The 27,484-nt window shown below is 41.6% G+C and overlaps 1 gene segment (V, D, J or C); it reads left to right on the top strand.

The window, feature by feature from the left end:
* LOC121492795 overlaps nt 1–27,484 on the top strand; it is a 51,668-nt gene continuing 24,184 nt past the window's right edge. Inside the window, 1 exon segment of the V gene segment in view lies at nt 1–176. Coding sequence covers nt 131–176 — 46 coding nt within the window.

Here is a 27,484-nt window from a genome sequence, read left to right as displayed (position 1 = left end):
TGCAAATAGGGCCCTCCCTCCACTGATTAAACAAGCTCAGCCCCGACCCTGCAGCTCGGAGAAGAGCTCCAGGCCCAGGGTCTCCAGGTGACCCCGTTCAGTGCTCAGGACACAACACAGACAAACCACCATGGAGTCTGTGCTCTGCTGGGTTTTCCTTGTCGCTATTTTAAAAGGTAATTCATGGAGACCAGATACCCTGAGTCTGTGAGTGGAGGTGAGTGAGAGAAACAGGATGTGGGACAGTTTCCTGACCAAGATGTCTTCTGTCTGCAGGTGTCCAGGGTGAGGTGCAGCTGGTGGAGTCTGGTGGAGACCTGGTGAAGCCTGGGGGGTCCCTGAGACTCTCCTGTGTGGCCTCTGGATTCACCTTCAGTAGCTACGGCATGAGCTGGGTCCGCCAGGCTCCAGGGAAGGGGCTGCAGTGGGTCGCATATATTAGCTATGATGGAAGTAGCACATACTACACAGACGCTGTGAAGGGCCGATTCACCATCTCCAGAGACAACGCCAAGAACACGCTGTATCTGCAGATGAACAGCCTGAGAGCTGAGGACACGGCTGTGTATTACTGTGCGAAGGACACAGTGAGTCGACCTCAGTGTGAGCCCAGACACAAACCTCCTTATAGAAGGGGATCGGGACCACCAGGGGGTGCACACTCCTCACCACTTCTGTCTTGAAGGCCCAGGAGCAGGTGCAGATGGAGGTTCTGGGCAGGTTTCCTGTCAGGGTCTGGGGCTTCCTCTCCAAGGAGCAGTTTCCCCAAGGGAGTCTCTCTGGGCACAGGATTCTGTGCTTACATATTCAGTCTCTATCTTCCACACTTTGTTGTCATAGAAAGAGAAATATTCCAACGTCCAAAAATGAGAGTATCTCCCTCTTTGCTTAATCCTTATTCAGTTTCTGATTTGGAAATTTGGTTGGTTTTAGTCAACAACTCTTCTTATGTTCTCAAGGACAAATCTGCTTAAAATTTCTTACTACTGTTCGTAAATACCAGTTTATTACCCATATCTCCATTTACCACAGCTTCTCCTTTTTTTTTTTTTTTGTTTCTTTTTTCCTTCCTCTTTTTTTTAAATTTTATTTTTTTTTTTAATTAACTTTTATTGGTGTTTAATTTACCAACATACAGAAAAACACCCAGTGCTCATCCCGTCAAGTGTCCACCTCAGTGCCCGTCACCCATTCCCCTCCAACACCCGCCCTCCTCCCCTTCCACCACCCCTAGTTCGTTTCCCCGAGTTAGGAGTCTTTATGTTCTGTCTCCCTTCCTGATATTTCCCAACATTTCTTTTCCCTTCCTTTATATTCCCTTTCACTATTATTCATATTCCCCAAATGAATGAGAACATACACTGTTTGTCCTTCTCCAATTGACTTATTTCACTCAGCATAATACCCTCCAGTTCCATCCACGTTGAAGCAAATGGTGGGTATTTGTCGTTTCTAATTGCTGAGTAATATTCCATTGTATACATAAACCACATCTTCTTTATCCATTCATCTTTCGATGGACACCGAGGCTCCTTCCACAGTTTGGCTATTGTGGCCATTGCTGCTAGAAACATCGGGGTGCAGGTGTCCCGACGTTTCATTGCATCTGAATCTTTGGGGTAAATCCCCAACAGTGCAATTGCTGGGTCGTAGGGCAGGTCTATTTTTAACTCTTTGAGGAACCTCCACACAGTTTTCCAGAGTGGCTGCACCAGTTCACATTCCCACCAACAGTGTAAGAGGGTTCCCTTTTCTCCGCATCCTCTCCAACATTTGTTGTTTCCTGCCTTGTTAATTTTCCCCATTCTCACTGGTGTGAGGTGGTATCTCATTGTGGTTTTGATTTGTATTTCCCTGATGGCAAGTGATGCAGAGCATTTTCTCATGTGCATGTTGGCCATGTCCATGTCTTCCTCTGTGAGATTTCTCTTCATGTCTTTTGCCCATTTCATGATTGGATTGTTTGTTTCTTTGGTGTTGAGTTTAATAAGTTCTTTATAGATTTTGGAAACTAGCCCTTTATCTGATATGTCATTTGCAAATATCTTCTCCCATTCTGTAGGTTGTCTTTTAGTTTTGTTGACTGTATCCTTTGCTGTGCAAAAGCTTCTTATCTTGATGAAGTCCCAATAGTTCATTTTTGCTTTTGTTTCTTTTGCCTTCGTGGATGTATCTTGCAAGAAGTTACTGTGGCCAAGTTCAAAAAGGGTGTTGCCTGTGTTCTCCTCTAGGATTTTGATGGAATCTTGTCTCACATTTAGATCTCTCATCCATTTTGAGTTTATCTTTGTGTATGGTGAAAGAGAGTGGTCCAGTTTCATTCTTCTGCATGTGGATGTCCAATTTTCCCAGCACCATTTATTGAAGAGACTGTCTTTCTTCCAATGGATAGTCTTTCCTCCTTTATCGAATATTAGATGACCGTACATTTCAGGGTCCCCTTCTGGGTTCTCTATTCTGTTCCATTGATCTATGTGTCTGTTTTTGTGCCAGTACCACACTGTCTTGATGACCACAGCTTTGTAGTACAACCTGAAATCTGGCATTGTGATGCCCCCAGCTATGGTTTTCTTTTTTAAAATTCCGCTGGCTATTCGGGGTCTTTTCTGATTCCACACAAATCTTAAAATAATTTGTTCTAACTCTCTGAAGAAAGTCCATGGTATTTTGATAGGGATTGCATTAAACGTATAAATTGCCCTGGGTAACATTGACATTTTTACAATATTAATTCTGCCAATCCATGAGCATGGAATATTTTTCCATCTCTTTGTGTCTTCCTCAATTTCTTTCAGAAGTGTTCTATAGTTTTTAGGGTATAGATCTTTTACCTCTTTGGTTAGGTTTATTCCTAGGTATCTTATGCTTTTGGGTGCAATTGTAAATGGGATTGACTCCTTAATTTCTCTTTCTTCAGTCTCATTGTTAGTGTATAGAAATGCCATTGATTTCTGGGCATTGATTTTGTATCCTGCCACGCTACCAAATTGCTGTATGAGTTCTAGCAATCTTGGGGTGGAGGCTTTTGGCTTTTCTATGTAGAGTATCATGTCATCGGCGAAGAGGGAGAGTTTGACTTCTTCTTTGCCAATTTGAATGCCTTTAATGTCTTTTTGTTGCCTGATTGCTGAGGCAAGGACTTCCAGAACTATGTTGAACTGCAGTGGTGAGAGTGGACATCCCTGTCTTGTTCCTGATCTTAGGGGAAAGGCTCCCAGTGCTTCCCCATTGAGAATGATATTTGCTGTGGGCTTTTTGTGGATGGCTTTTAAGATGTCGAGGAAAGTTCCCTCTATCCCAACACTCTGAAGGGTTTTGATCAGGAATGGATGCTGTATTTTGTCAAATGCTTTCTCTGCATCTAATGAGAGTATCATATGGTTCTTGGTTTTTCTCTTGCTGATATGATGAATCACATTGATGGTTTTACGAGTGTTGAACCAGCCTTGTGTCCCAGGGATAAATCCTACTTGGTCACGGTGAATAATTTTCTTAATGTGTTGTTGGATCCTATTGGCTAGTATCTTGTTGAGAATTTTTGCATCCATGTTCATCAGGGATATTGGTCTGTAATTCTCCTTTTTGGTGGGGTCTTTGTCTGGTTTCGGAATTAAGGTGATGCTGGCCTCATAGAACGAATTTGGAAGTACTCCATCTCTTTCTATCTTTCCAAACAGATTTAGTAGAATAGGTATGATTTCTTCTTAAAACGTTTGATAGAATTCCCCTGGGAAGCCATCTGGCCCTGGACTCTTGTGTCTTGGGAGGTTTTTGATGACTGCTTCAATTTCCTCCCTGGTTATTGGCCTGTTCAGGTTTTCTATTTCTTCCTGCTCCAGTGTTGGTAGTTTGTGGCTTTCCAGGAATGCGTCCATTTCTTCTAGATTTCCTAATTTATTGGCGTACAGCTGTTCATAATATTTTTTTAAAATCGTTTGTATTTCCTTGGTGTTGGTAGCGATGTCCCCTTTCTCATTCATGATTTTATTAATTTGAGTCTTCTCTCTCTTCTTTTTAATAAGGTTGGCTAATGGTTTATCTATCTTTTTAATTCTTTCAAAGAACCAACTCCTGGTTCTTTTGATCTGTTCCACAGTTCTTTTGGTCTCGGTATCATTGAGTTCTGCTCGAAGTTTAATTAACTGTCTTCTTCTGCTGGGGGTGGGGTCTATTTGTTGCTTTTTCTCTAGTTCCTTTATGTGTAAGGTGAGCTTTTGAATTTGAGATCTTTCCAGTTTTTGAATGGATGCTTGTATTGCGATGTATTTCCCCCTCGGGACTGCTTTTGCTGCATCCCAAAGATTTTGAACGGTTGTATCTTCATTCTCATTAGTTTCCATGAATCTTTTTAATTCTTCCTAATTTCCTGGTTGACCTTTTCATCTTTTAGCAGGATGGTCCTTAACCTCCACGTGTTTGTGGTCCTTCCATACTTCTTGTTGTGATTAAGTTCTAATTTCAAGGCATTATGGTCTGAGAATATACAGGGGACTATCCCGATCTTTTGGTATCGGTTCAGACCCGACTTGTGACCCAGCATTTGGTCTATTCTGGAGAAAGTTCCATGTGCACTTGAGAAGAATGTGTATTCAGTTGAGTTTGGATGTAAAGTTCTGTAGATATCTGTGAAATCCATCTGGTCCAGTGTATCATTTAAAGCTCTCGTTTCTTTGGAGATGTTGTGCTTAGAAGACCTATCCAGGGTAGACAGAGCTAGATTGATGTCACCAAGTATAAGTGTATTATTATCAAGGTATTTCTTGAGTTTGGTTATTAATTGGTTTAAATATTTGGCAGCTCCCACATTCGGGGCATATATATTGAGGATTGTTAAGTCCTCTTGTTGGATAGATCCTTTGAGTATGAGATAGTGTCCCTCTTCATCTCTCACTATAGTTTCGGGGTAAATTTTAATTTATCTGATATAAGGATGGCAACCCCTGCTTTCTTTTGAGGACCATTTGAATGGTAAATGGTTCTCCAACCTTTTATTTTCAGGTTGTAGGTGTCCTTCTGTCTAAAATGAGTCTCTTGTAGACAGCAAATAGATGGGTCCTGCTTTTTTATCCAGTCTGAAACCCTGTGCCTCTTGATGGTGTCATTAAGCCCGTTCACATTCAGAGTTACTATTTACAGATATGAGTTTAGTGTCATCATATCTATTCAGTCCTTGTTTTTGTGGATTGTTCCACTGAACTTCTTCTTAAAGGGGAATTTTAAGAGTCCCCCTTAAAATTTCTTGCAGAGCTGGTTTGGAGGTTACATATTCTTTCAGTTCCTGCCTGTCTTGGAAGCTCTTTATCTCTCCTTCTATTTTGAATGAAAGCCTTGCTGGATAAAGTATTCTTGGTTGCATGTTCTTTTCTTTTAGGACCCTGAATATATCCTGCCAGCCCTTTCTGGCCTGCCAGGTCTCTGTGAGAGGTCTGCTGTTACCCTAATATTCCTCCCCATAAAAGTCAGGGACTTTTTTTCTCTTGCTGCTTTAAGGATCTTCTCCTTATCTTTGGAATTTGCCAGCTTCACTATTAAATGTCGAGGTGTTGAACGGTTTTTGTTGATTTTAGGGGGGGATCTCTCTATTTCCTGGATCTGAATGCCTGTTTCCCTTCCCAGATTAGGAAAGTTTTCAGCTAAGATTTGTTCAAATACATATTCTGGCCCTCTGTCCCTTTCCGCGCCCTCAGGAACCCCAATTAAATGTAGGTTTATCTTCCTCAGGCTGTCATTTATTTCCCTTAACCTATCCTCATGGTCTTTTAATTGCTTGTCTCTTTTTTCCTCAGTTTCCCTCTTTGCCATCAAGTTGTCTTCTATGTCACTCACTCGTTCTTCCACCTCATTAACCCTCGTCGTTAGGACTTCTAGCTTGGATTGCATCTCATTTCATTGATTTTTAATTTCTGTCTGATTGGATCTAAATTCTGCAGTCATGAAGTCTCTTGAGTCCTTTATGGTTTTTTCTAGAGCCACCAGTAGCTGTAAAATAGTACTTCTGAATTGGCTTTCTGACATTGAATTGTAATCCATATTTTGTAACTCTGTGGGAGAGTGGGTTGTTTCTGATTCTTTTTTTTTTTTTTTTTTTTGATTTTTTTTTTGATTTTTTTTTTTGATTCTTTTTTTTGAGGTGAGGTTTTCCTTCTAGTCATTTTGCTCAGTGCAGAGTGGCCAAAAACAAGTTGTATTGGGAAAAGGAGAAAAAGAGAGAGAAGGAAAGAAAAGAGAAAAAGAAAAAAGAGAAAGAAGAAAAAAAGGGAAAAAGAGAAGAAAAAGAAAGAAAAAGAAAGAAAGGAGAAAAAAGAAAAAAAGGGGGGGTGGGGTGGGGGAAGCAATCAGAAATCAAGAAGAAAGAAAGAAAAAAAAAAGCACAAAACAAAACAAAAAAAAACTCACACACACAAAAAAACAAAAACAAAAACAAAAAACAAAAACAAAAACAAAAACCACGGGGAGTATCTTCTGATTCTGTGTACTTTAAGTCCCTTGACTTCCCTTGGAACTGGTCCGTCTCCTTGGTCTTCTGGGGGAGGGGCCTGCTGTGCTGATTCTCAGGTGTTAGCACTTGGGGGAGCTGCTCTGCCCCTGCCTGGTGCAGGGCTCAGTGGGGGTTGTTCACCCTGTGAGGCCCCGGGAGGAAGTCACAGTGGCGGGGGCAGCTCTGGGACCCTGGAGTCAGCTCCCGCAGTAGCTCCGGGGCTCTCCTTCCGCAGGGCCTGGGGGCTCCCGGGCAGGGCCGCTGATCTGCTCAGCTCCAGGCAGGAGCGTCCTTGCTGTCCTGGGCCCTCCCGGCCTCTGCCTGTCCCGGGGGCGGCCGGATCCTGGCCTGTGTTCCGGCGCCCTGTGCTCCGGGGCCTGCGCTGTTGGATTCACACTCCCGCCCCGCAGTCCCCTCCGCGAAGCCACCGCCCGAGCCCCTCCGAGCTGCTCCGGGTCCCGCCGAGCGCTGCAGCCCTTAAGGAGCTCGGCGCATCTCCTGGGGCGCATTTCCTCTGTTACTGTCCCCGGGAGCCTGAGGGCATCCCCGCCTTTCTGGGGATCCTGCTCCAATTCCCCGGGAGGCCTTTCCGCGGGGAAGGTTGGTGTAGCTCCTGCTCCTCCGGGACGGGGCTCTCCTGTCCTGGGGACACTCGCCCCGGCCTCAGCCTGGCTCCTCGCGGGGCCCCTCCCCCTTGGAGGCCTTTTGTTCCTTTATTTCTTTTTTTCCCGTCTTCCTACCTTGATAGAAGCGCGAACTCTTCTCACTGTAGCGTTCCAGATGGTCTCTCTTTAAATCTCAGGCCGAATTCGTAGATTTTCAGGATGATTGGATGGTTTTCTAGGTAATTTGTTGAGGACAGGTGACTTGGAGACCCTGCTCTTCTGCCATCTTGCCCCTCCCTCCTATTGTTTTCTTTAAAAAAAAAAGATATTGTTTTCTTTCTTCTTGAGGGGTAGTTGTCCATATAGTTGAGGGTCCATTTCTGCGTTCTCTACTCTGCTCCATTGATCTATGTGTTATTTTTGCCAGTACCAGGCTATCTTAATGATAAAGATTTTATTAAAGAGATTGTCTGCAAACATTGTGATGCCCTCCAGCTCTAGTTCTTTTTCTGTTTTTTTCTTTTCCCCAAAAATGTTTCTACCTGTTTGACAACTTAGGAAAGAAATTGAAGAGGACAAAAAGAGGGAACACATTCCGAACATATGGATTAGAACAATGAATATTGTCAGGGCACCTGTGTTGCTCAGAGTTTGAGTGTCTCCAATGGGCTCAGGTTGTGATCCTGGGGTCCTGAGATGGTGTCCTGCATTAGGCTTTTGGAAGGGCGCTTGCTTCTCCCTCTGCCTATGTCTCTGCATCTGTCTCTGTGACTCTCCTGAATAAAAAATAAATCTTTAAAACAAAAATAAATACTCTGAAAATCTCTATGCTGCTCAGAACCTTCTACATATTCAAAGCAATCCTTGTGAAAGCATCCTGGACATTTTCCACAGAGTATGAACATATAATCCTAAGATTTTTATGGCACACACAGAGATATTAGGGACACAATTGATGCTCTGGCATGGCCCTGGTCTGTTTGTTATGAGAAGTATCAGGTAACCTCCCTCACACAGTGAAGGGTGCATTTCTCACCTGCAACTAGGACTAACCTTTGCAAACCATTGGTATCTGTCAAAAAGTCACAGTCGACACACAGGAGAACAATGATACAAGATAGCCAGAGATCCTCAGACACTTTGGAACTTCAGTTTAAGGATGTTCTTTTATAATGTTTCTAGAAGATGAGCAAGAGATGACCCAGTGAGATTTGTGTCTCACCATCACCTTACAAGGTTGTGTTGTACTGATGGCTGTTAGGTGTGTCCCTTGTCACTGGATGAACATTTGGTGCCCTGTGTACTCATTTCAAACCCACCTGCATCTGTGAGTCTCCCTCTGGACATGAGATAAGTTTCCTTTTAGGATTTCCTCAATGCAATCCCTCAAGGGACCTACATGACTTATTTACCTCTTATCATTTTATTTAAATGCAATCATTTTTGTCATGGAATTTGCAATAACCAGGTAACATGACCTGGTTATGTCAATATCTAACAGCTCTACCATCCTATTTCATAGTCTACATGTGAACTTACATGACAGTGAAGCTATTTCAGGGAAAGGTAAGTCCACTCATCATTAGCAAGGCAGGGGAGCAGCTCTGAATGCTGAGAAGCAGGGAATTGGTTGGCTTCGATGATTTCATAAACATTTATACAAATAGCAGCTGTCCCCAGACATGAACATTCAGAAAACAGATGTAAGAGGATGGAGCAAGGGATGGAGTGCACAGTTCCTCTTGCAGTGTGCAGCCCTGGACATGAGCTGGGCTTATATGGATGTCTAAATGCACAATGCAGTTGGCAATGGATTGTTACCTTTTGCTGCTGGTTTTCTTTCCTCTGTAGATGCTTACGTCCCACATTGTTGAGGCCTTTTTTGGGGTTTTGTGACTCTATTCCTGGCTGCATTGGAGAGCCGTTATGAACATGGCCTCCTACCTCTAGCCTAGGATTGAATGTTTGCACCCCAAGTCTTCAAGGAGCCCTCATAGGAGAGCCATCAAGCTCTTTCTGTCCTCAGTATACCTCTGAATTCCATGTCCACCGTACCTGTGTCTGAGCTGGTTTATCTCAGGCACATGAATGGGTTTCTAAATGTCAATATGAAAGGCTCCTGTCGTGTGGACCTGGGTTGGTCCTCTGAGGGGTTGTCATGAGAGAGTTTCTAGTTTCTCTCTGCTGGTTTCATAATAGAGGTCACAGGACCATGCAGAGTTCCGTTTATGGAAACAAAGTACAACGCCTGCACTTAGACCCAATGTTCACACGACTTCAGGTTCCAGTCCTTCTTAACCATGCATCACATTGTGCCACTTTTTCTTCTTGGCACTCAGGGGGTCCCTAGATCCAGGAAATTTCCCCATTTGTCCATTTGAGCACCATCATGCCAGGTCCATCCCCTGCAGGAGTAGAATTCTAAAAGTTCATACATTCCTCTCTTGTCCTTAAAGTCCTTGACTGTAGCTTCTGCAAGCAACCTCCCTCCTGCTGTCATCCACACGGTTGTATCTCCCCAATGTCAACAACACAGAGCTCCACCCCTCATAATCTGCTCAGTACTCTATTAGGAGTCTTGCTGTTGTTGCTTTTTCAACACTGATCAATTTTATGGATGTTCAAAATGATTCAATAACTATCCAGCTGTTCCAGGGATGTGACAATCCCTGAGTCTCCCTAATCTTCTAATATGTTAGCTGCTCCCTCCCATATTTTCTTTTATGAAAGACGGTGTGCTGAATTCTTTCTGATTTATATTTTGGAGATGAACCTTGAATCCTGGTGTTTTGTTTCAGAATATCATAAACTTATTTTCACCCCTACTCTGATTCTGGATCCTGAGGAATCATTTGTGTTTGTAAAGCCTATTGAGTATTGTAATAATGTTATATTAAGTTTCAGGAAGTAATTATAGACATGTGTAGTACATACATATAAGGTCATCCAACAAGTGATAAAAAGGAGCAATGCCCTTCCTAGCAGTGAGGTTGAGGCTTCCAGGAAGGCACAGATGCTCCCAAAGGAATAGAATTGGAGATATATTATTAGCATCCATTGGTCATGTCTCTTAGAGGTGACACAGGTACCATTTGAGTGGTGGGCTTTGCTTGCAGTCTTCCTGATGCATATGATATAAACCAAATGAATGGGAAAAGATATGGATGCCTGTGTAGCTGGAACATCTCTCTTTGGCTCACAGCATAATCCTAGGGCTCTGGGATTGAGACCAGCATCTGACTCCTTGTGGGGAGCCCACTTCTCCTTCTGCCTATGTCTCTGCATCTGTGTCTCATGAATAGATAAATAAAATCGTCAAGAAAAGAATGGGAGAAGATATTTGCAAATCTATCTTCAGATTAAGGCTGGTTTCCAAAATCGACAAATAAATTATCAAGGTAAACAAACACAAGGGGAAAAGTTAAGTCAGAAATGGGCAGAAGACATGAAGAGACACCCTGTCCTGAGATGAGTTGCTGACTCTCAGTTTATATGAGGTAGGTCATCCACATGCAAAATGAAATTTATTGTCTCCTCTAGGTCTGCCTTATATCAACTGCATGATTAGACCAGACAATGGACCAAAAGACAAGAGGGAAATATTTTCTGCCCCAGACTGGAGGACCTACCAGAAAACCTGGGAAGAAAACTACATAAAAAAGAAAAATTGGTAAACTGGAAAGAAAGTAATTTGTTTGCCTATGACAATGTCTTAAGAGAGTCAGTGAGTAAAAACCTCACATAAAATCTGGAAGAAATAATTTAGAGCTCAGGAAAAATCAGGATATAAAATCAGGAAATAAAAGAAAGATATGTTTCGACAAACTAAGAACAAATTACCTACACAAAATTAACACAATAATCCAACATAACTGGTTTCAAAAAATATTTAGGATTAAAATTTACTAAGGAGATAAAATATTCTATGGAAAATTACCTATATTAATAAGAGTCTTTTGAAACTGCACCCAGAATTGCAAATAACTCCACTTACACGTTAGAAATTCATATAGGCATAATGCCAGCTACACAAATTTCTATAGAATTCTGAAGCAACACTTGTTGTGAATTTAAAGACTCGAATGTAAGTCTGGAGCTAGTTATATAGTCAGAGGACATGCAATTAGGGTCCACCCTCCCCTGATTAAACCAGGTCAGCCCTGGACCTGCAGCTGGGAGAGGAGCCCCAGCCCCAGGATCCACAGGTGACTCTGTTCAGGGATCAGGACAGAACACAGGCAAATCACCATGGAGTCTGTGCTCAGCTGGGTTTTCCTTGTCGCTACTTTAAAAGGTAATACATGGAGAACAAGAGATCTCGAGTATGTGAGTGGAAGTGAGTGAGAGAAACAGGGGACCTGGGACAGTTTCCTGACCAGAATGTCTTGTGTCTGCAGGTGTCCAAGGTGAGGTGCAGCTGGTGGAGTCTGGGGGAGACCTGGTGAAACCTGGGGGGTCCCTGGGACTCTCCTGTGTGGCCTCTGGATTCACCTTCAGTAGCTATGACATGCACTGGGTCCGCCAGGCTCCAGGGAAGGGGCTGCAGTGGGTCGCATGGATTTATGCTAGTGGAAGTAGCCCAAGCTACTCAGACGCTGTGAAGGGCCGATTCACCATCTCCAGAGACAATGCCAAGTACATGGTGCATCTGCAGATGAACAGCCTGAGAGCAGAGGACACGGCCGTGTATTACTGTGCGAGTGACACAGTGAGGGGACCTCAGTGTGAGCCCAGACACAAACCTCTCTGTTAAGGGGATCAGGACCACCAGGAAGTGCACACTCCTCACCACTTCTGTCTTGAAGGCCCAGGAGCAGGTGCAGATGGAGGTTCTGGGCAGGTTTCCTGTCACGGTCTGGGATTCCTCTCCAAGGAGCTATTTTCCCCAGGGAGTTATCTAGGCAGATGATATGTGCATACCTATTCAGTCTCTTATTTAGACACATCCGTTTTTTAAATGAAAACAGCTATTATGCCATGCACAAAAGACAGCAATTCTTTTTCTTTCAAAGGTTTCACAGTAATTTTATTTTTTTAATAGTAAATTTATTTTTTATTGGTGTTCAATTTACCAACATACAGAATAACACTCAGTGCTCATCCCGTCAAGTGCCCCCCACAGTGCCCGTCACCCATTCACCCCACCCCCTGCCCTCCTACCCTTCCACCACCCGTAGTTTGATTCCCAGAATTAAGAGTCATTATGTTCTGTCTCCCTTTCTGATATTTCCTACCCATTTCTTCTCCTTTCCCTTCAATTCCCTTTCACTATTATTTATATTCCCCAAATGAATGAAAACATACACTGTTTGTCCTTCTCTGATTGACTCATTTCACTCAGCATAATAACCTCCAGTTCCAACCACGTGGAAGCAAATGGTGGGTATTTGACATTTCTAATAGCTGAGTAATATTCCATTGCATACATAAACCGCATCTCCTTTATCCACTCATCTTTTGATGGACACTGAGGTTTCTTCCACAGTTTGGCTATTGTGGACATTGCTGCTATAAACATCCGGGTGCAGGTGTCCCGCCATTTCATTGCATCTGCATCTTTGGGGTAAATCCCCAGCAGTGCAATTATTGGGTCGTAGGGCAGGTCTATTTTTAACTCTTTGAGGAATCTCCACACAGTTTTCCAGAGTGGCTGCACCATTTCACATTAGATTTCACAGTAATTTTAATTTACTTGATAATAGGTTATAGTAGACATGTAAAACATAAATTACATAAACTGTTTTTCTAGATTTGTTTTTGCAGGTAGAAACATCTTATAATCATCTTATATCTTGTAATCATCTTATATCTTGAGTACACTGCACACTGTGGCAATCAATAAATATGTGAATTTGATGCGATAGTATAATAGAAAAGATAATTTGGGGGATAGGTAAATGTAATGATTCTAGAAAACATAATTTATGCAACTGGTTTCATAAGAAGGAGTAATACGTGCTTTTTTATTTGGAATAAAAAAAGCTAGGACAGTGAATACCTGTATAATTTAGCAGAATGGTGACATTGTATTAATTTGCCAGCTATAATAAAACTTTTTATACAGTTGTATGATTTGCACTGGTACTATAATATTGAGTAATCTATAGCCCTTATTGAAATTTTCAGCGGTTTTCCAAATTTTTTTTCCTGCTCCAGAATCCAAACTAGGATCCCAAATTGCATTTAGTTGCTGTTTTCTTTGTTTCTGCTAACCTATGACAGCTATTTAAGTCTTTCTTTGTCCTTCATGGCCTTGAAACACTTGACGAGTACTGGTCAGTTGTTCTGAAGAATGCTTCTCACTTTGGGTTTATGTGACCCTTCTGGCATGATTAGATTAAGGTTTTGCATTTCTTGGCGATATCACAGACAAAATGTGGAAGGAGCTCGGGGTCCATCAAAAGATGAATGGATAAGGAAGATATGGTATATGTATACAAGGGAATATTACTCAACCATTAGAAATGCCAAATATCGGGATCCCTGGGTGGCTCAGCAGTTTGGCTCCTATCTTTGGCCCAGGGCGCAATCCTGGAGTCCCAGGATGAGTCCCACGTCAGGCTCCTCACATGGAGCCTGCCTCTCTCTCCTCTGTCTCTGCCTCTCTCTATCATACATAAATAAATACTTTTTAAAAGAAATTTTTAAAAAAGTGACAAATACCCACCATTTGCTTTGACATGGATGGAACTGGAGGGTATTATGCTGAGTGAAATAAGTCAATTGGAGAAGGACAAACATTATATTGTCTCATTCATTTGGGGGATATAAAAAATACTGAAAGGGAATAAAGGGGAAAAAAGAGAAAATGAGTAGGAAATATCAGAGATGGAGACAAAACATGAGAGACACCTAGCTCCAGGAAACGAACAAGGCATGGTGGAAGGGGAGGAGGGTGATGGTTGGGGGTGAATGGGTGATGGGCACTGAGGGGGCACTTGATGGGATGAGCACTGAGTGTTATTCTGTAGGTTGGCAAATTGAACACCAATAAAAGATAAATTTATTTTTTTAAAAGGAATCATAACTAACAAAATGTATATATATAAAATAAAATCAAGTAAAATAAAATAAAATAATAAAATAATTGGGTGAACCACAATATTTATGTAATCTCAGAACATCTCTCCAAATATAGTTGTTAGTTACAAAGGGAATAATAGTAAATCTACAGTGGAAATACCCAACACACATTACCTTGATCAAGAATATCCTGAGAGAAAAAATATATCATGTATCCCCTGATATGATACATTGTCAAGAACACAACGTCACTTCTGTGGTATTGCCAAGACAGAGATTCTTGCAGTTGCTTACTATTTTCCCTAAATACCAGTTAATTGCAAATATTTCCATGTACATTAACTAAGCATTTCCCCGATCCACACATGCAATCATTGTGCATCACACGACCACCCAGCTCAAGGAGAAATTTGGTAGAAGCAGCATAAACTCCATGTTGGACATGAGGCTGCAAATGCATCAAATATCCAAAGCAAAGGAGACAGACCCCTAATGGGGTCAATATCTTGAACCACGCACACAGCATCCATGTCAGTGACAGCGTGGGAAGGAAGCAGGATTCACACCAGGATGTTCTGTGGATGTGGAGTCTGAGAATCAACACACACACACACATACACACACACACACACACACACACGAGTATGAAAACATTTTCAGCTTCATCATTGTTTCTTTTAAAAGCAGGCAGGCCTCTCAGCAAGTCAGATATGTTTGGATGGAGCCAGGGATAGACACTGGCTCAGGGTGTGTGTTGAGGGAAAGTGGTGATGATGAGGTCCTGATCCAGGAGGGGATTATATGGAGTCAGTTTCCCACCAGTATCTGGGGATGGAACTCAAGGGCGCTTGCTGGATTTCCCATGGGTGGGGCAGGAGGAGAAGAGGGAGGATTGGAGATCAAGGAGACAGCAGGTAATACTCAAAAATACGGTGTGATGACAAACTCCACTATACAATTATGGAAACTATGGAAACAATCCCAGTATCTGTCAACTGATGAACGGATAAAGAACATGTGAGATAGATAGATAGAGTTAGATACATAGGGATTTTACTAATCAATGCAGTAGAATTATGTAACCTTTACAAGTATGAGGATGGAGGTAGTATGCATAATGCTAATTGACATGCCAGTGAGAAAAAGAAAATACTGTATACTTTCAGTCATAGTTTGAATTTAAGAACAAATGAGCAAAGAGATTGATGCATAGATCAGGAAATAGTCCCTTCAATACAGAGATAAAACTGATAGTTACCAGGTGGGAGGGGAGTAGGGGATGGATGACCTGTCAGATGGGGTTAAGGGAGTTCACTTGTCCTGATGAACACTGGGTGATGTATGGAAGTGTTCAATCAGCATGTTGGATACATGAAATGGGTGTTACACTGGATGTGACCTCTACTGCAATTCATTTTTTTGAATGTTCATAGCAGCCTTATTTGTAACAGCTAAAACTCAGAGTCAGCCCAGATATCCTTCAGCCAATGAATGGTTAAACCAACAGTATACATCTACACCATGGGATACAACTCAGCTATGAAAAGAAACAAATTATTGATACACACAACAACTTGGATGAACCTAGAGGGAATTATGCTGAGTGAAAAACAGGCAATCCCTCAGGTACATTGTGTATGATTCCAATTTTATAACATTTTTGACATGAAACTGTTATAAAGATTAGTGGTTTCCAACAGTTAGGGAAGTGAGTGGTATTGTGATGACTGACTATAAAAGGATTGCATGAGGGATACCTTCTATAGAACAGTTCTATGGCTTAGTTGTGGTGCTCATTACACAAATATACACGTGTATAATTGAATAATACTTAATTACCACATACGTGCACACACACAGGAGTGTCTACTGCAATTCAAATAAAAATTTTAAAAAAGACCTACAACTGGAAATTTTATTCATTGTCCTATGTTTCATGCATAATTCAGGCAGTTTTTTTCTATTAAATAAAGCTGATATTATTCAGGGATTCACTAATTACCACTTATGTGAAAATGAAATTTAATAATTTATAAAAAATGGAAATTCCAGACTTTATAATCTAACAATTGGTGTAGTGAAAAGTGGGATAAAATTAGATTATTGTGCAACCCGGGTAGCTCAGCAGATTAGCACCGCCTTCAGCCCAGGGTGTGATCCTGGAGACCTGGGATCGAGTCCCACTTCAGGTTCTCTGCATGGAGCCTGCTTCTGTGTCTGCCTGTGTCTCTGCCTCTATGTTTGTGTTTATGTGTGCGTGTGTCTGATGAATAAATAAATAAAATCTTTTTTAAAAAATGTAGATTATTAAGGCTTCTTTCAGCCTGGCTCCTCGCTGGGGCCCCTCCCCTTTGGACTCGGTTTTATTTATTTTTTTCCATCTTCCTACCTTGGTAGAAGCATGAACTCTTCTCACTGTAGCATCCAGATGTTCTCTCTTTAAATCTCATGCCGAATTTGTAGGTGTTCAGGATGATTTGAAAGTGATAGGTAATTTGGTGGGGACAGTTGACTTAGAGACCCTACTCTTTCACCATCTTGTCCCTCAGAATCTTGTATGACTTGGGAGTAGATGTCTTATTCTTAAAATTTTGCTTTGGAATATGCTTGTGCTTTAACTCCTGCCTGATTGTCCTGATGTTATTTGCTTCCTACATGAGGGATGAAGAAGATATACCTTTTAAACATTAACATATTATATGTATCTCGACTCAACTCAAGTATATCAATAACCATGGGAGCTCTTGCAAAGGCCCAGATGATATGCGACCAGCGGTATGACTCTGGTTCGTTCCTGAGCCTCTGAGCCTGGAAGGGCTGACCCACATATCAGGTGTTGTGGAATCAATGAGGTTCTGTTGCAAGTGCTTCAGGGTGAAAATTTCCAGTGTATATGCCTAACAGTACTGTGCTTTACACATCAAGAATTTTAAGATTCACCCTGTGTACTATTTCTAAAATAAATATAAAGCGGTTTAACTGACAGAAAATCTACTGTATATTTATAAATGTCTTTTTTAAGGTTTCAGAATAATTTTATGATCATTCTACATTCAGGAATAAAGAGAAATTTTGCCTCAAAGGATGTAGCCAAAAGGATCTAATTAAATAACTCTCTCTTTTTGCATTTTATCATTTTATTAATAACAGATAAAGGACATTGGTTAACTAAATTATAGGGACTACCAGTGTGGTGTCCCATGGGCTAGACATAGATCCAAATCTGCCCATCCTAGATCATCTGTACCCACACCTCACGGGCAGCCGATGCAGGCATGGTCTCCCACCACCTGCCTGCGTGGGGTCATACTGAAATTCTGGACCAGGCTGGTTCACACAGGCTGCTGCTGGATCTGCAGGAGTCACGGACAAGTGTCAGCTGGCATTCCCATTCACATTCCTTTCCTCTGTAGGAAACAACACTGAGCTTGGGGATGCCTGTTTACCAGGAGTTTACCCTGGTCTTCACCCCCTGACAACACCCATGCATCCCAGCACTGGCTCCTTGGGAGAATTATCAGACCAATGACAATCTCATTAGTGATTCACACTGAGAATGGTTGGGAACAAGTGTGGAAACCATATCAGGTTTTATCATCAAGGGAAAGGGACATTCACTTCCACTATCAGAACACAGATCAGAGGTTTATACCAGGGACAAGATCCCAGGAATGACTCCTTCCAGGAGAAGCAGGTCCCCTGAACTTACTGAGAGAGGCTACATTTCCCATCCAATAGAACCTATGGCAATGAAACACTTGGAGAGAAACAACTCAGAGGCTTGATGGCTCCACAAAAATGTCAGGGACCTAATTATTGCTGGTAAGAGACACCCTGTGGACACCCCTGGGTCTAATCACATTCACACTGAGGATGGTCATGGGTTCTGGCAGAAATCCCAGAGCTATGTTTTTAGGGATGGCTCCCATCTCCACTGACAAGTGTCCTGCATCATCCCATCAGGCCTGCATAGAACCAGCTGCACACCAGACTCAGGTGCAATGACAAATTTAGGGACCTTTTTTGTTTATATGGCAAAGTCTCTCTCTGACTCACGGAGTTTTCCATCCATCCATGTACACATATCTGAGTTCAGTTTGAGACGCAGAACCAGAAAGGGACCTGGAGTTTATAGAGGAAAGTGCCTTCACCTCGTTATGAGGTTTTCCCTGCCCAATTCACAGAGTGAAACCACTCATGGATGTTGAGTCCTCAGTCTCGCGCATCTGGATACACGAGATGGACAGAAGGTGAATGTCACTCAATCCCCCAATGTCCAGATCGAAACTCGCCATCATGGTGGTAATATCAAGATCTCTGAAATTATCAACCATGACAATCCGTTGGGCGACAAGTTTATCAACCATGGATTCAACAATGACCTAGATAAACACAGTCCATACTCAGACATGCAAATGTTCACCTTATTCTCACCTGGCATTCACAGTGACACACATTGGCATCACCCTAAATGGCAACCCATAACAGCAATGACCCAAGGCCAAATTTTACCTACATATAATAATTTATATCGCCCCAAATCTAATCATCTAACTCACGTATGGTGATATTTGGGTACCTTCTTTTGGTGTAAATCCTTTTCTAGGAGGTGAAAGATCTATGAATCTAACACACACACACACACACACACATACACACACACTGGAAACAGGGCTGCCCCTCTTATTTGTTATTAGAAGAATAAGTATTGTTGAGACACCTGGGTTGCTCAGTGATTGAGTTTCTGCCTTTGGCTCTGGTCAAACTCAAGGTCCTTTGATGGATTCCACAATGGACTCCCTGTAGGGATCCCGCTTCTCCCTCTGACTATGTCTCTGCATCACTCTAGGTGTCTCTCAAGAATAAGAAAGTTACAAAATAATTTTAAAAACAGGGATATTTTAAAAATATAAGCTACTCAGAACATTCTATGCAGTGAATGCAATCCTTATCAAAACATCATAGACTTTCTTTACAGAGTTGAGACAGACATTCCTAAGTTTTGTAGGCACAGGCAAAGATACTAGTGACACATGAATCCAACACTGATACTCTGGCATTTTCAGACTGCATTTGTTATATAAAGAACCGTTTAGGCTCCCTCAGCCAGTAACATAAATATTTGGTGGGATTCACACTTTTTCTGTTTCAAGAGAGGAAAACCATCTTTCAAATCACCGTAACAGGGCTCAGAAGGCTGTGAAAACAACCCATGTCATCTGATCACTCATTCACTGACCGAAACCCAAATCCTGGCCTTAAATATCTACAAACGCAACATCATATTGTCTAAGGACAGAAGTGCTGCCAGCTGTGGTCATTGTCTGGGTGTTGTATTTTATATAGCTCAGGCACGTGGAAAATGAAATGCATCTCCCCTTAGTTGTCTTATGTCTACTGAACTATTAGATGAGGCAATGAAATCAGAGGAAAAGCAGAGCAATTCTTCTGCTCCAACAAGGTGTAGATCTACCCAGGGAAAGTAGGCAATAAAAATTAATCAGTAGAGAGGAAGAAATATTATTCATTTCCATATGACATGATGTGCTACAGGGGCAATGCCTACAAACTCTACAAATTCTAAGAATCAGTTAAGGATTTCAGGGAAAATTCGGGATATAGAATAAATTCAGCTATGATTCCACACACTAACAAAAACTATCTATATAAAATTAACAAAAATATCACCTTAAGTTGCATCAAAAATAAAAATTTAGAAATAAAATAAAAAATTTATTTCTAAATAAATTTGTGAGGTAAATTTGAATGAAGGATAAAATACCATACTAAAAATGGCCTATTTTGATGAAAGACTTTTTAGAAAGCAAACAGAAATGAAAAGATTACACCGCTCACAGATGAGAACTTGATATTTCCTGAGTGACATCATCACAAAGTAGTCTGCAAAGGTAATGCAATCCTTGCTATAAACTCATTAGAATCAAATTGTAGTCAAGAGCTGAAGATATAGTCAGAGGACATGCAAATATGGCCCTCCCTCCACTAATTAAAGCACCCCAGCCCCGACCTTGAGCTGGGAGAGTAGCCAAAGCCCCAGTATCCCCAGGTGACCATATTCACTGATCAGGATGGAACACAGACAACTCACCATGGAGTCCGTGCTCGCCTGGGTTTTCCTCATCACTATTTTAAAAGGTAATTCATGAAGAATAAGAGACCTTTAGTATATGAATGGAGGTGAATGAGAAAAACAGAAGATGTGGGATAATTTTCTGACCAGGATGCCTTGTGTCTGCAGGTGTCCAGGGTGAAGTGCAGCTGGAGGAGTCTGGGGGAGGTCTGGTGAAGCCTGGGGGGTCCCTGAGACTGTCCTGTGTGGCCTCTGGATTCACCTTCAGTAGCTACTACATGCACTGGATCCACCAGGCTCCAAGGAAGGGGCTGCAGTGGGTCGCATGAATTAAGAGTGATGGAAGTAGCACAAGCTATGCAGACGCTGTGAAGTGCCGATTCACCATCTCCAGAGACAATTCCAAGAACACGCTGTATCTGCAGATGAACAGCCTGAGAGCCGAGGACACGGCCCTATATGACTGTGCAAGGGACACAGTGACAGGACCTCAGTGTGAGCCCAGACACAAACCTCCCTGTAGAAGGGGATCAGGACCACCAGGGGGTGCACACTACTCAACACTTCTGTCGTGAAGGACCAGGAGCAGGTGCAGATTGAGGTTATCAGCAGATATCCTGTCAGGGTCTGGCCTTCCTCTCCAAGGAGCAGTTTTCCCCACGGAGTCTCTCTGGACATAGGATTTTGTGTTAAAGTATTCATTCTCTGTCTTAGAAACTTGAGAAATCAACTCTAGCATCTGCATACTTTTGTAAACAACTGTACTACTTTCACTTCTTGAACTTAAATTTCCCTGACCTGGACTATAAATCAATTACAAATACCTCCATACTCATCAACTGAACATTTTCCTGAATCACAACAGCACTCCCTGTGCACCAGGGTGGAAGACACAAAGATATGGAAAAATATACCATGCTCATGGATTGGAAGATTTAGTATTGTGAAAATGGAAATGTTACCCAGGGCAATTTACACAGTCAATGCAATCCCTATCAAATACCATGGACTTTTGTCAGAGAAGTGGAACAAATCATCTTAAGATTTGTGTGGAATCAGAAAAGACTCCAAAAACCCAGGGGAATACTGAAAAAGAAAACCAGAGTCAGGGCATCACAATGCCGGATTTCACATTGCACTACAAAGCTGTGATCATGAAGACAGTGCGTTACTGGCATAAAAAACAGACACATAGATCAATGGAACAGAATAGAAGACCCAGTAATGGGTCTTCAATTCCATGGTCAACTCTTATCCGACAAAGCGGGTAAGATTCTCCAGTGGAAAAAGACAGTGTCTTCAATAAATGGTGCTCGGAAAATTGGACAGTCACGTGCAGAACAATGAAACAAGACCATTCTCTTACATTGTACACAAAGATAAAATCAAATTGTGAGACAAGATTCCATCAAAATCGTAGAGGAGAACACAGGAAATACCTTTTTGAACCTGGCCACAGCAACTTCTTTCAAGATACATCCATGAGAGCAAGGTAAACAAAAGCAAAAATGATTATTGGAACTTCTTCAAGATAAATAACTTCCGCACAGAAAAAGAAACAGTCAACAGAAGGGCACTGAGGTGGACACTTGACGGGATGAGCACTGGGTGTTTTTCTGTATGTTGGTAAATTGAACACCAATAAAAATTAATATAAAAAAAAGAAAAAAAAAGAAGGGAAGATGATATTATCAAATAACATGTAAGGCAAAGGGCTTGTATCCAACATATATAAATAACTTATCAAACCCAACACCCAAGAAACAAGGAATCCAGTGAAGAAATGGGGAGAAAACATGACAGGAATTTCTTCAAATAAGACCTACATATGGCCAAATAGTCCATGAAAAAATTCTCCACATCACTTTCTATCAGAGAAAAGCACATCCAAACAAAATCAGCTGCTACTTTACACAACAGAGAATGGCAAAACTTAATAAGAAATAAAACAACACATGTTCGAGAGGTTGTAGAAGAAGGGGAACACTCTTCCACTGTTGGTGGGAATATGAACTGGTACAGCCACTCTGGAAAACAGTGTGGAGGTTCCTAAAGGGTTAAAAATAGATCTGCCCTATGACCCAGCTAAATGCACTGCTGGGGATTTACCCCAAAGATAAAGATGCAGTGAAAAGTCAGAATACCTGCACCCCAATGTTTATAGCAGCAGTGTGCCGCAATAGCCAAATTCTGGGAGAAGCCACGATGTCCTTTGAGAGAGAAATTGATAAGCATGATATGGTTTATATATACAAAGGGATATTTCTAAGTCATTAGCAAGGATCAATAGCTACCATTTGTATCAACGTGTTTGGAACTACAGAGTATTATGCCAATGAAATAAGTCAGTCCCAGAAGGACAATCACCATACTTTCTCTCAAACAACGAAATGGAACAAAAGGGAAGGAGGTAAAATGAGAGGGGATAAATCAGAGAGGAAGACAAAACATGAGAGATTCCTATTCCTGGGAGTCAGACAAAGGGCTTGGGAAGAGAGGTGGGTGGTGGGACTTGGTACCTGGGTGACGGGCACTAAGGAGGGCATGTGATGGGATGAGCACTTGGTGTTGCTCTATTTTGGGAAATTGAGCTTAAATAAATATTGAATAAATACATGAAAAACAAACTATTAAAGAGAGAGAACATTATGAGGAATAACATGCCAACAAATTCGGCAATCAGAGAAAAAATGGATGCCTTCAAGTAAATGTAGAAACAAACCAGTTGGAAACAGGAATGAATAGAAAATCTGTAAAGACTCCAAACCAGGGAATGAAAATCAAACATATTTAAAAGTCTTCGGACAATCAAAAGTTCTGGGACAGATGGCTACCCCTGGGAATGCAAATAGTATTGAAATAGAATTAATACCTATCCTGAAAATTTTCCAAAAATAGAAATTAAAGGAAACTACCAAGCTCATTTTCAGAGGGTAGCATTGCCTTGACCTCAAGGGCAGACAAAGATCCAACCTAAAAGGTGAATTACAGACTAATATCCTTCATGGATATGGATGCAAAATTTCACCAAGATCCTAAGCAACAGAATCCACCAGTACGTTAATAGGATAATTCACCATGAAGAAATGGGCCTAATTTCTGGTCTGTACGGGTGGATCAGCATCTGCAAATCCAACAATGGGATTTGGATCATTAATAAAACAAAGGATAAGGACCATTTTATAATCTTAACTCATGCCCAAAAAGCTTTTGGCAAGAGCGATTATATATTCATGTTAAACATTTCTTGCTGCGTAGCATAGGGGAACATATTCAACAAAGTAGCCATCTACAGAAGACACATGGAGAATGTCTTCCTCAACAGGGAAAAGTTGAGAGCTTTTCCCCTAAGGTCAGGAACAGGACAGGGATGTCCTCCATCACCACTGTTCTTCACCATTGTGGTAGAAGGCCTAGCCTCATCCATCAGACAGTAAAGAGTAGGAAATTTCCTCCAACTCAGCAAAGAAAAAATCAAATTTTCACTCTTCACAGGCAAGTTATTTTAAGTTCAAATCCCAAAGTTTCCTTTGAAAAAATTTCTAGAACTGGCACTGGAGTTCACCAAGATTGGAGCATGTAAAATGAATACAAGGAAGTCAATGGCTTTTCTATATAGTGCAAATGAAATAGAAAAAGGGAAAACAGGGACCCATGCAATTTAAAATTGCACCAGAAATCATCAGATAATGAGGGGAAATCCTAACCAAAGAGGGATGGATGTATAGTCTAAACATTCCAGAACACTTACGAAAGACAGTATGGAATACACAAGTAGATAGAAAATATTTATTCTCATAGATTAGAAGAATAAATATTGAAAAACCAACTATGCTACCAAGAGCAAGTTATCCTTTCAAAGCCAGGTTTATAAAATATCTAGAGCATTTGTCACAGACCTTGAGCAAGTGATCTAAAAACCTTTAGGGAACCACAAAGACCTCTAATAACCAAAGCAATCCTGAAAAAGTAAAGCAAAGCTGGAGACATCCTGATTCTGGTTGCAAGGTAAATTACGATGTTGTGATCACCAGGACAGTATGGCGCTGGAAAAAATACAGACTTATACATAAATAGAAAACTTTAACAACCTAGAAATGGACCCAGAATAGTATGGTCAGAAAATCTTGACAAAGCAGGAAAGAATATCCAATGGAAAAAAAGAAAATCTCTTCAATAAATACCGTTGGCAATATTGGAGAGCCACATGCAGAAGAATGAGAGTGGACACTTGTTTTACATCATTCATAAAAATGGACTCAAAGTTGATGAAAGACCTCAATGTGAGTGAGGAAACCATCAGAATCCTCAGGAGAACACAGGCAGCACCTTTTCTACCTCACCTGCAACCACTTCTAGACGTGTCTCCAGAGGCAAGGGAAAACAAAGGAAAATGAACTATGGCAACTTCATCAAAGAAAGAGCATTTTCACACGAAAGGAATCACTCAAAGTAACCTAAAAGCCACCTAGAGAATGCGAGAAGATATTTGGAAATGTCTTATCAGATTAAAGGCTTGAATTCAAATCTAAAATGAACTTATCAATCTCAACACACACCAAAGATATATATCTCCAATCAGAATCGGACAGAAGTTGTGAACAAAATTCCTGTCATTCGTGAGGTCACGCACCACACCATATACTAGGGAGCTGATCCACATGCAAAAAGAAATTCATTTGCTCTCCTAGATCTGCTATATATCAGACAAAATATTAAAGAATCTGACAAATAACAGGGAAAATATTTATGCACCTAAATCTAAGATTACCCTTGAAATTAGGCAATAATAAAATAAAAGATATTAAAATCAGTCAACAGGAAGTTAAATAATTTGTTTGCATATACACCGTCAATGAGGAAATTTATTTCAAAAACCAATTACAAGTAACTAGTGAGCTCAAAGAAAATTGAGGATATAAAATCAACATAGAGAATAAAGTTAAATCCTACACACTACCAACAAATTTTCTGTATCAAATTTAGAAAACAATCACCTTTATACTGGTAACAAAAATAAATATTTATGATTAAACTTCATTAAGCAGAGAAAATACTGTTTAAAAATAAACTATACTAATTAAAGACCTTTAAAGAGGAACAGAAATGCAAAGATAAATGTGTTAATGGATTAGAACATCATAAATCCACTGTGAAACCAAAAGAAACTGATCTGGGGTTCTGAAGCAATTTTGTTTTTTTTTTTTTTCTGAAGCAATTTTGTATATAACTTTTTAAGAATTGAATCTAAGTTGGTATGTGAATATATAGTCAGGGGACATGCAAATAGGGCCCTCCCTCCACTGATTAAACAAGCCCAGCGCTGACCCTGCAGCTGGGAGAGGAGCTCCAGGCCCAGGGTCCCCAGGTGACCCCATTCAGTGCTCAGGACACAACACAGACAAACCACCATGGAGTCTGTGCTCTGCTGGGTTTTCCTTGTCCCTATTTTAAAAGGTAATTAATGGAGAACCAGAAGCCCTGAGTCTGCGAGTGGAGGTGAGTGAGAGAAACAGGGGATGTGGGATAGTTTCCTGACCAGGATGTTTTTGTCTGCAGGTGTCCAGGGTGAGGTGCAGCTGGTGGAGTCTGGTGGAGACCTGGTGAAGCCTGGGGGGTCCCTGAGACTGTCCTGTGTGGCCTCTGGATTCACCTTCAGTAGCTACGGCGTGAGCTGGGTCCGCCAGGCTCCAGGGAAGGGGCTGCAGTGGGTCGCAGCTATTTGGTATGATGGAACTGAAACATACTATGCAGACGCTGTGAAAGGCCGATTCACCATCTCCAGCGACAACGCCAAGAACACACTGTACCTGCAGATGAACAGCCTGAGAGCAGAGGACACGGCCGTGTATTACTGTGTGAAAGACACAGTGAGTCGACCTCAGTGTGAGCCCAGACACAAACCTCCCTGTAGAAGGGGATCGGGACCACCAGGGGGTGCACACTCCTCACCACTTTTGTCTTGAAGGCCCATGAGCAGGTGCAGATGGAGGTTCTGGTCAGGTTTCCTGTCAGGGTCTGGGCTTCCTCTCCAAGGAGCAGTTTCCCCAAGGGAGTGTCCCTGGGCCAGGATTCTGTGCTTACGTATTCAGTCTCTAACTTACACACTTTGTTGTCATAGAAAGAGAAATATTCCAACGTCCAAAAATGGCAGTGCCTCTTGCTTTGCTTATTCCTTATTCAATTTCTGATTTGGAAATTTGGTTGATTTTAGTCAACAATTATTCTCATATGCTCAAGGACAAATCTGTTTAAAATTTCTTACGACTGTCCTTTAATACCAGTTTATTACCCATATCTCCATTTACCACAACTTCTCCTTTATAAGAGTCCCAGCTGTATACATGGAATATGAAACCTCCAGCCAGCTCACTGTGCAATGATTTTATTTTATTTTATTTTGTGCATTTTTATTGGATTTCAATTTGCCAACATATACCATAATACCCAGTGCTTACCCGCCAAGTGCCCCCCTCACTGCCTTTCACCCAGTTACCCCAACCCTCCGCCACCTTCCCCTTCCACTACGCCTTGTTCATTTCCCAGAGTAAGGATTCTCTCATGCTCTGTCCCTTTCCCTGACATTTCCCGCTCATTTTCCTTCCTTTCTCCTTTTTTCCCTTTCTCGATTTTTTTCATTCCCTGAAGAAATGCGACCATGCGTTTGTCCTCCTCCGATTGACTTACATCACTCAGCATAATACCCTCCAGTCCATCCATGTTGCTGCAAAGGGTGGGTATTCCTTGTTTCTAATATGCATGGATTTTAGAAACAACATAAAGTTCATGCTGGTCACTACAAAGGGCTCAAAAATTAAATGGAGAGAAGACTGAGTGCAGCCGTGACTTCAGTCTTGAACCACTCTCACAGAATCAATATCAGTGTGAATTTGGGAAAGCAAGGGACACCAAGAAGTACGTGGTGAGGATGTGTAGTCTGAAGAGCACCCAAACACATACAGACACGAGAGTACAAACCTTTATCACCTTCATCATCATGTCTGTTGAGAGCAGGGCAGGCCTGTCATCACATCATAAGTGCTTGGATTTTGGAAGGACACTGGCTCATGGTGTGTGTTGTGGGACAGTGGTAGAGACGAGGTCCTGCTCCAGGAGGGACTTGTGTGGATTCAGTGTCATATCTGCATCAAAGGAGGGAATTCAATGGTTCCTGCTGGATTTCCCATGGGTGGGGCTGGAGGAGAAGAGGGAGGACTGGTGATCACAGGTGTCAGCAGGTGACACTCAAAGATACCGTGTGATGACAAATTAAACTAAACTATTATG

Source organism: Vulpes lagopus, chromosome 6 (assembly GCF_018345385.1).
Source record: "Vulpes lagopus strain Blue_001 chromosome 6, ASM1834538v1, whole genome shotgun sequence".
Lineage (NCBI taxonomy): Eukaryota > Metazoa > Chordata > Mammalia > Carnivora > Canidae > Vulpes > Vulpes lagopus.
The sequence above is the reverse complement of the archived record's forward strand: the minus strand, read 5'-3'. Positions and strand labels throughout refer to the sequence as shown.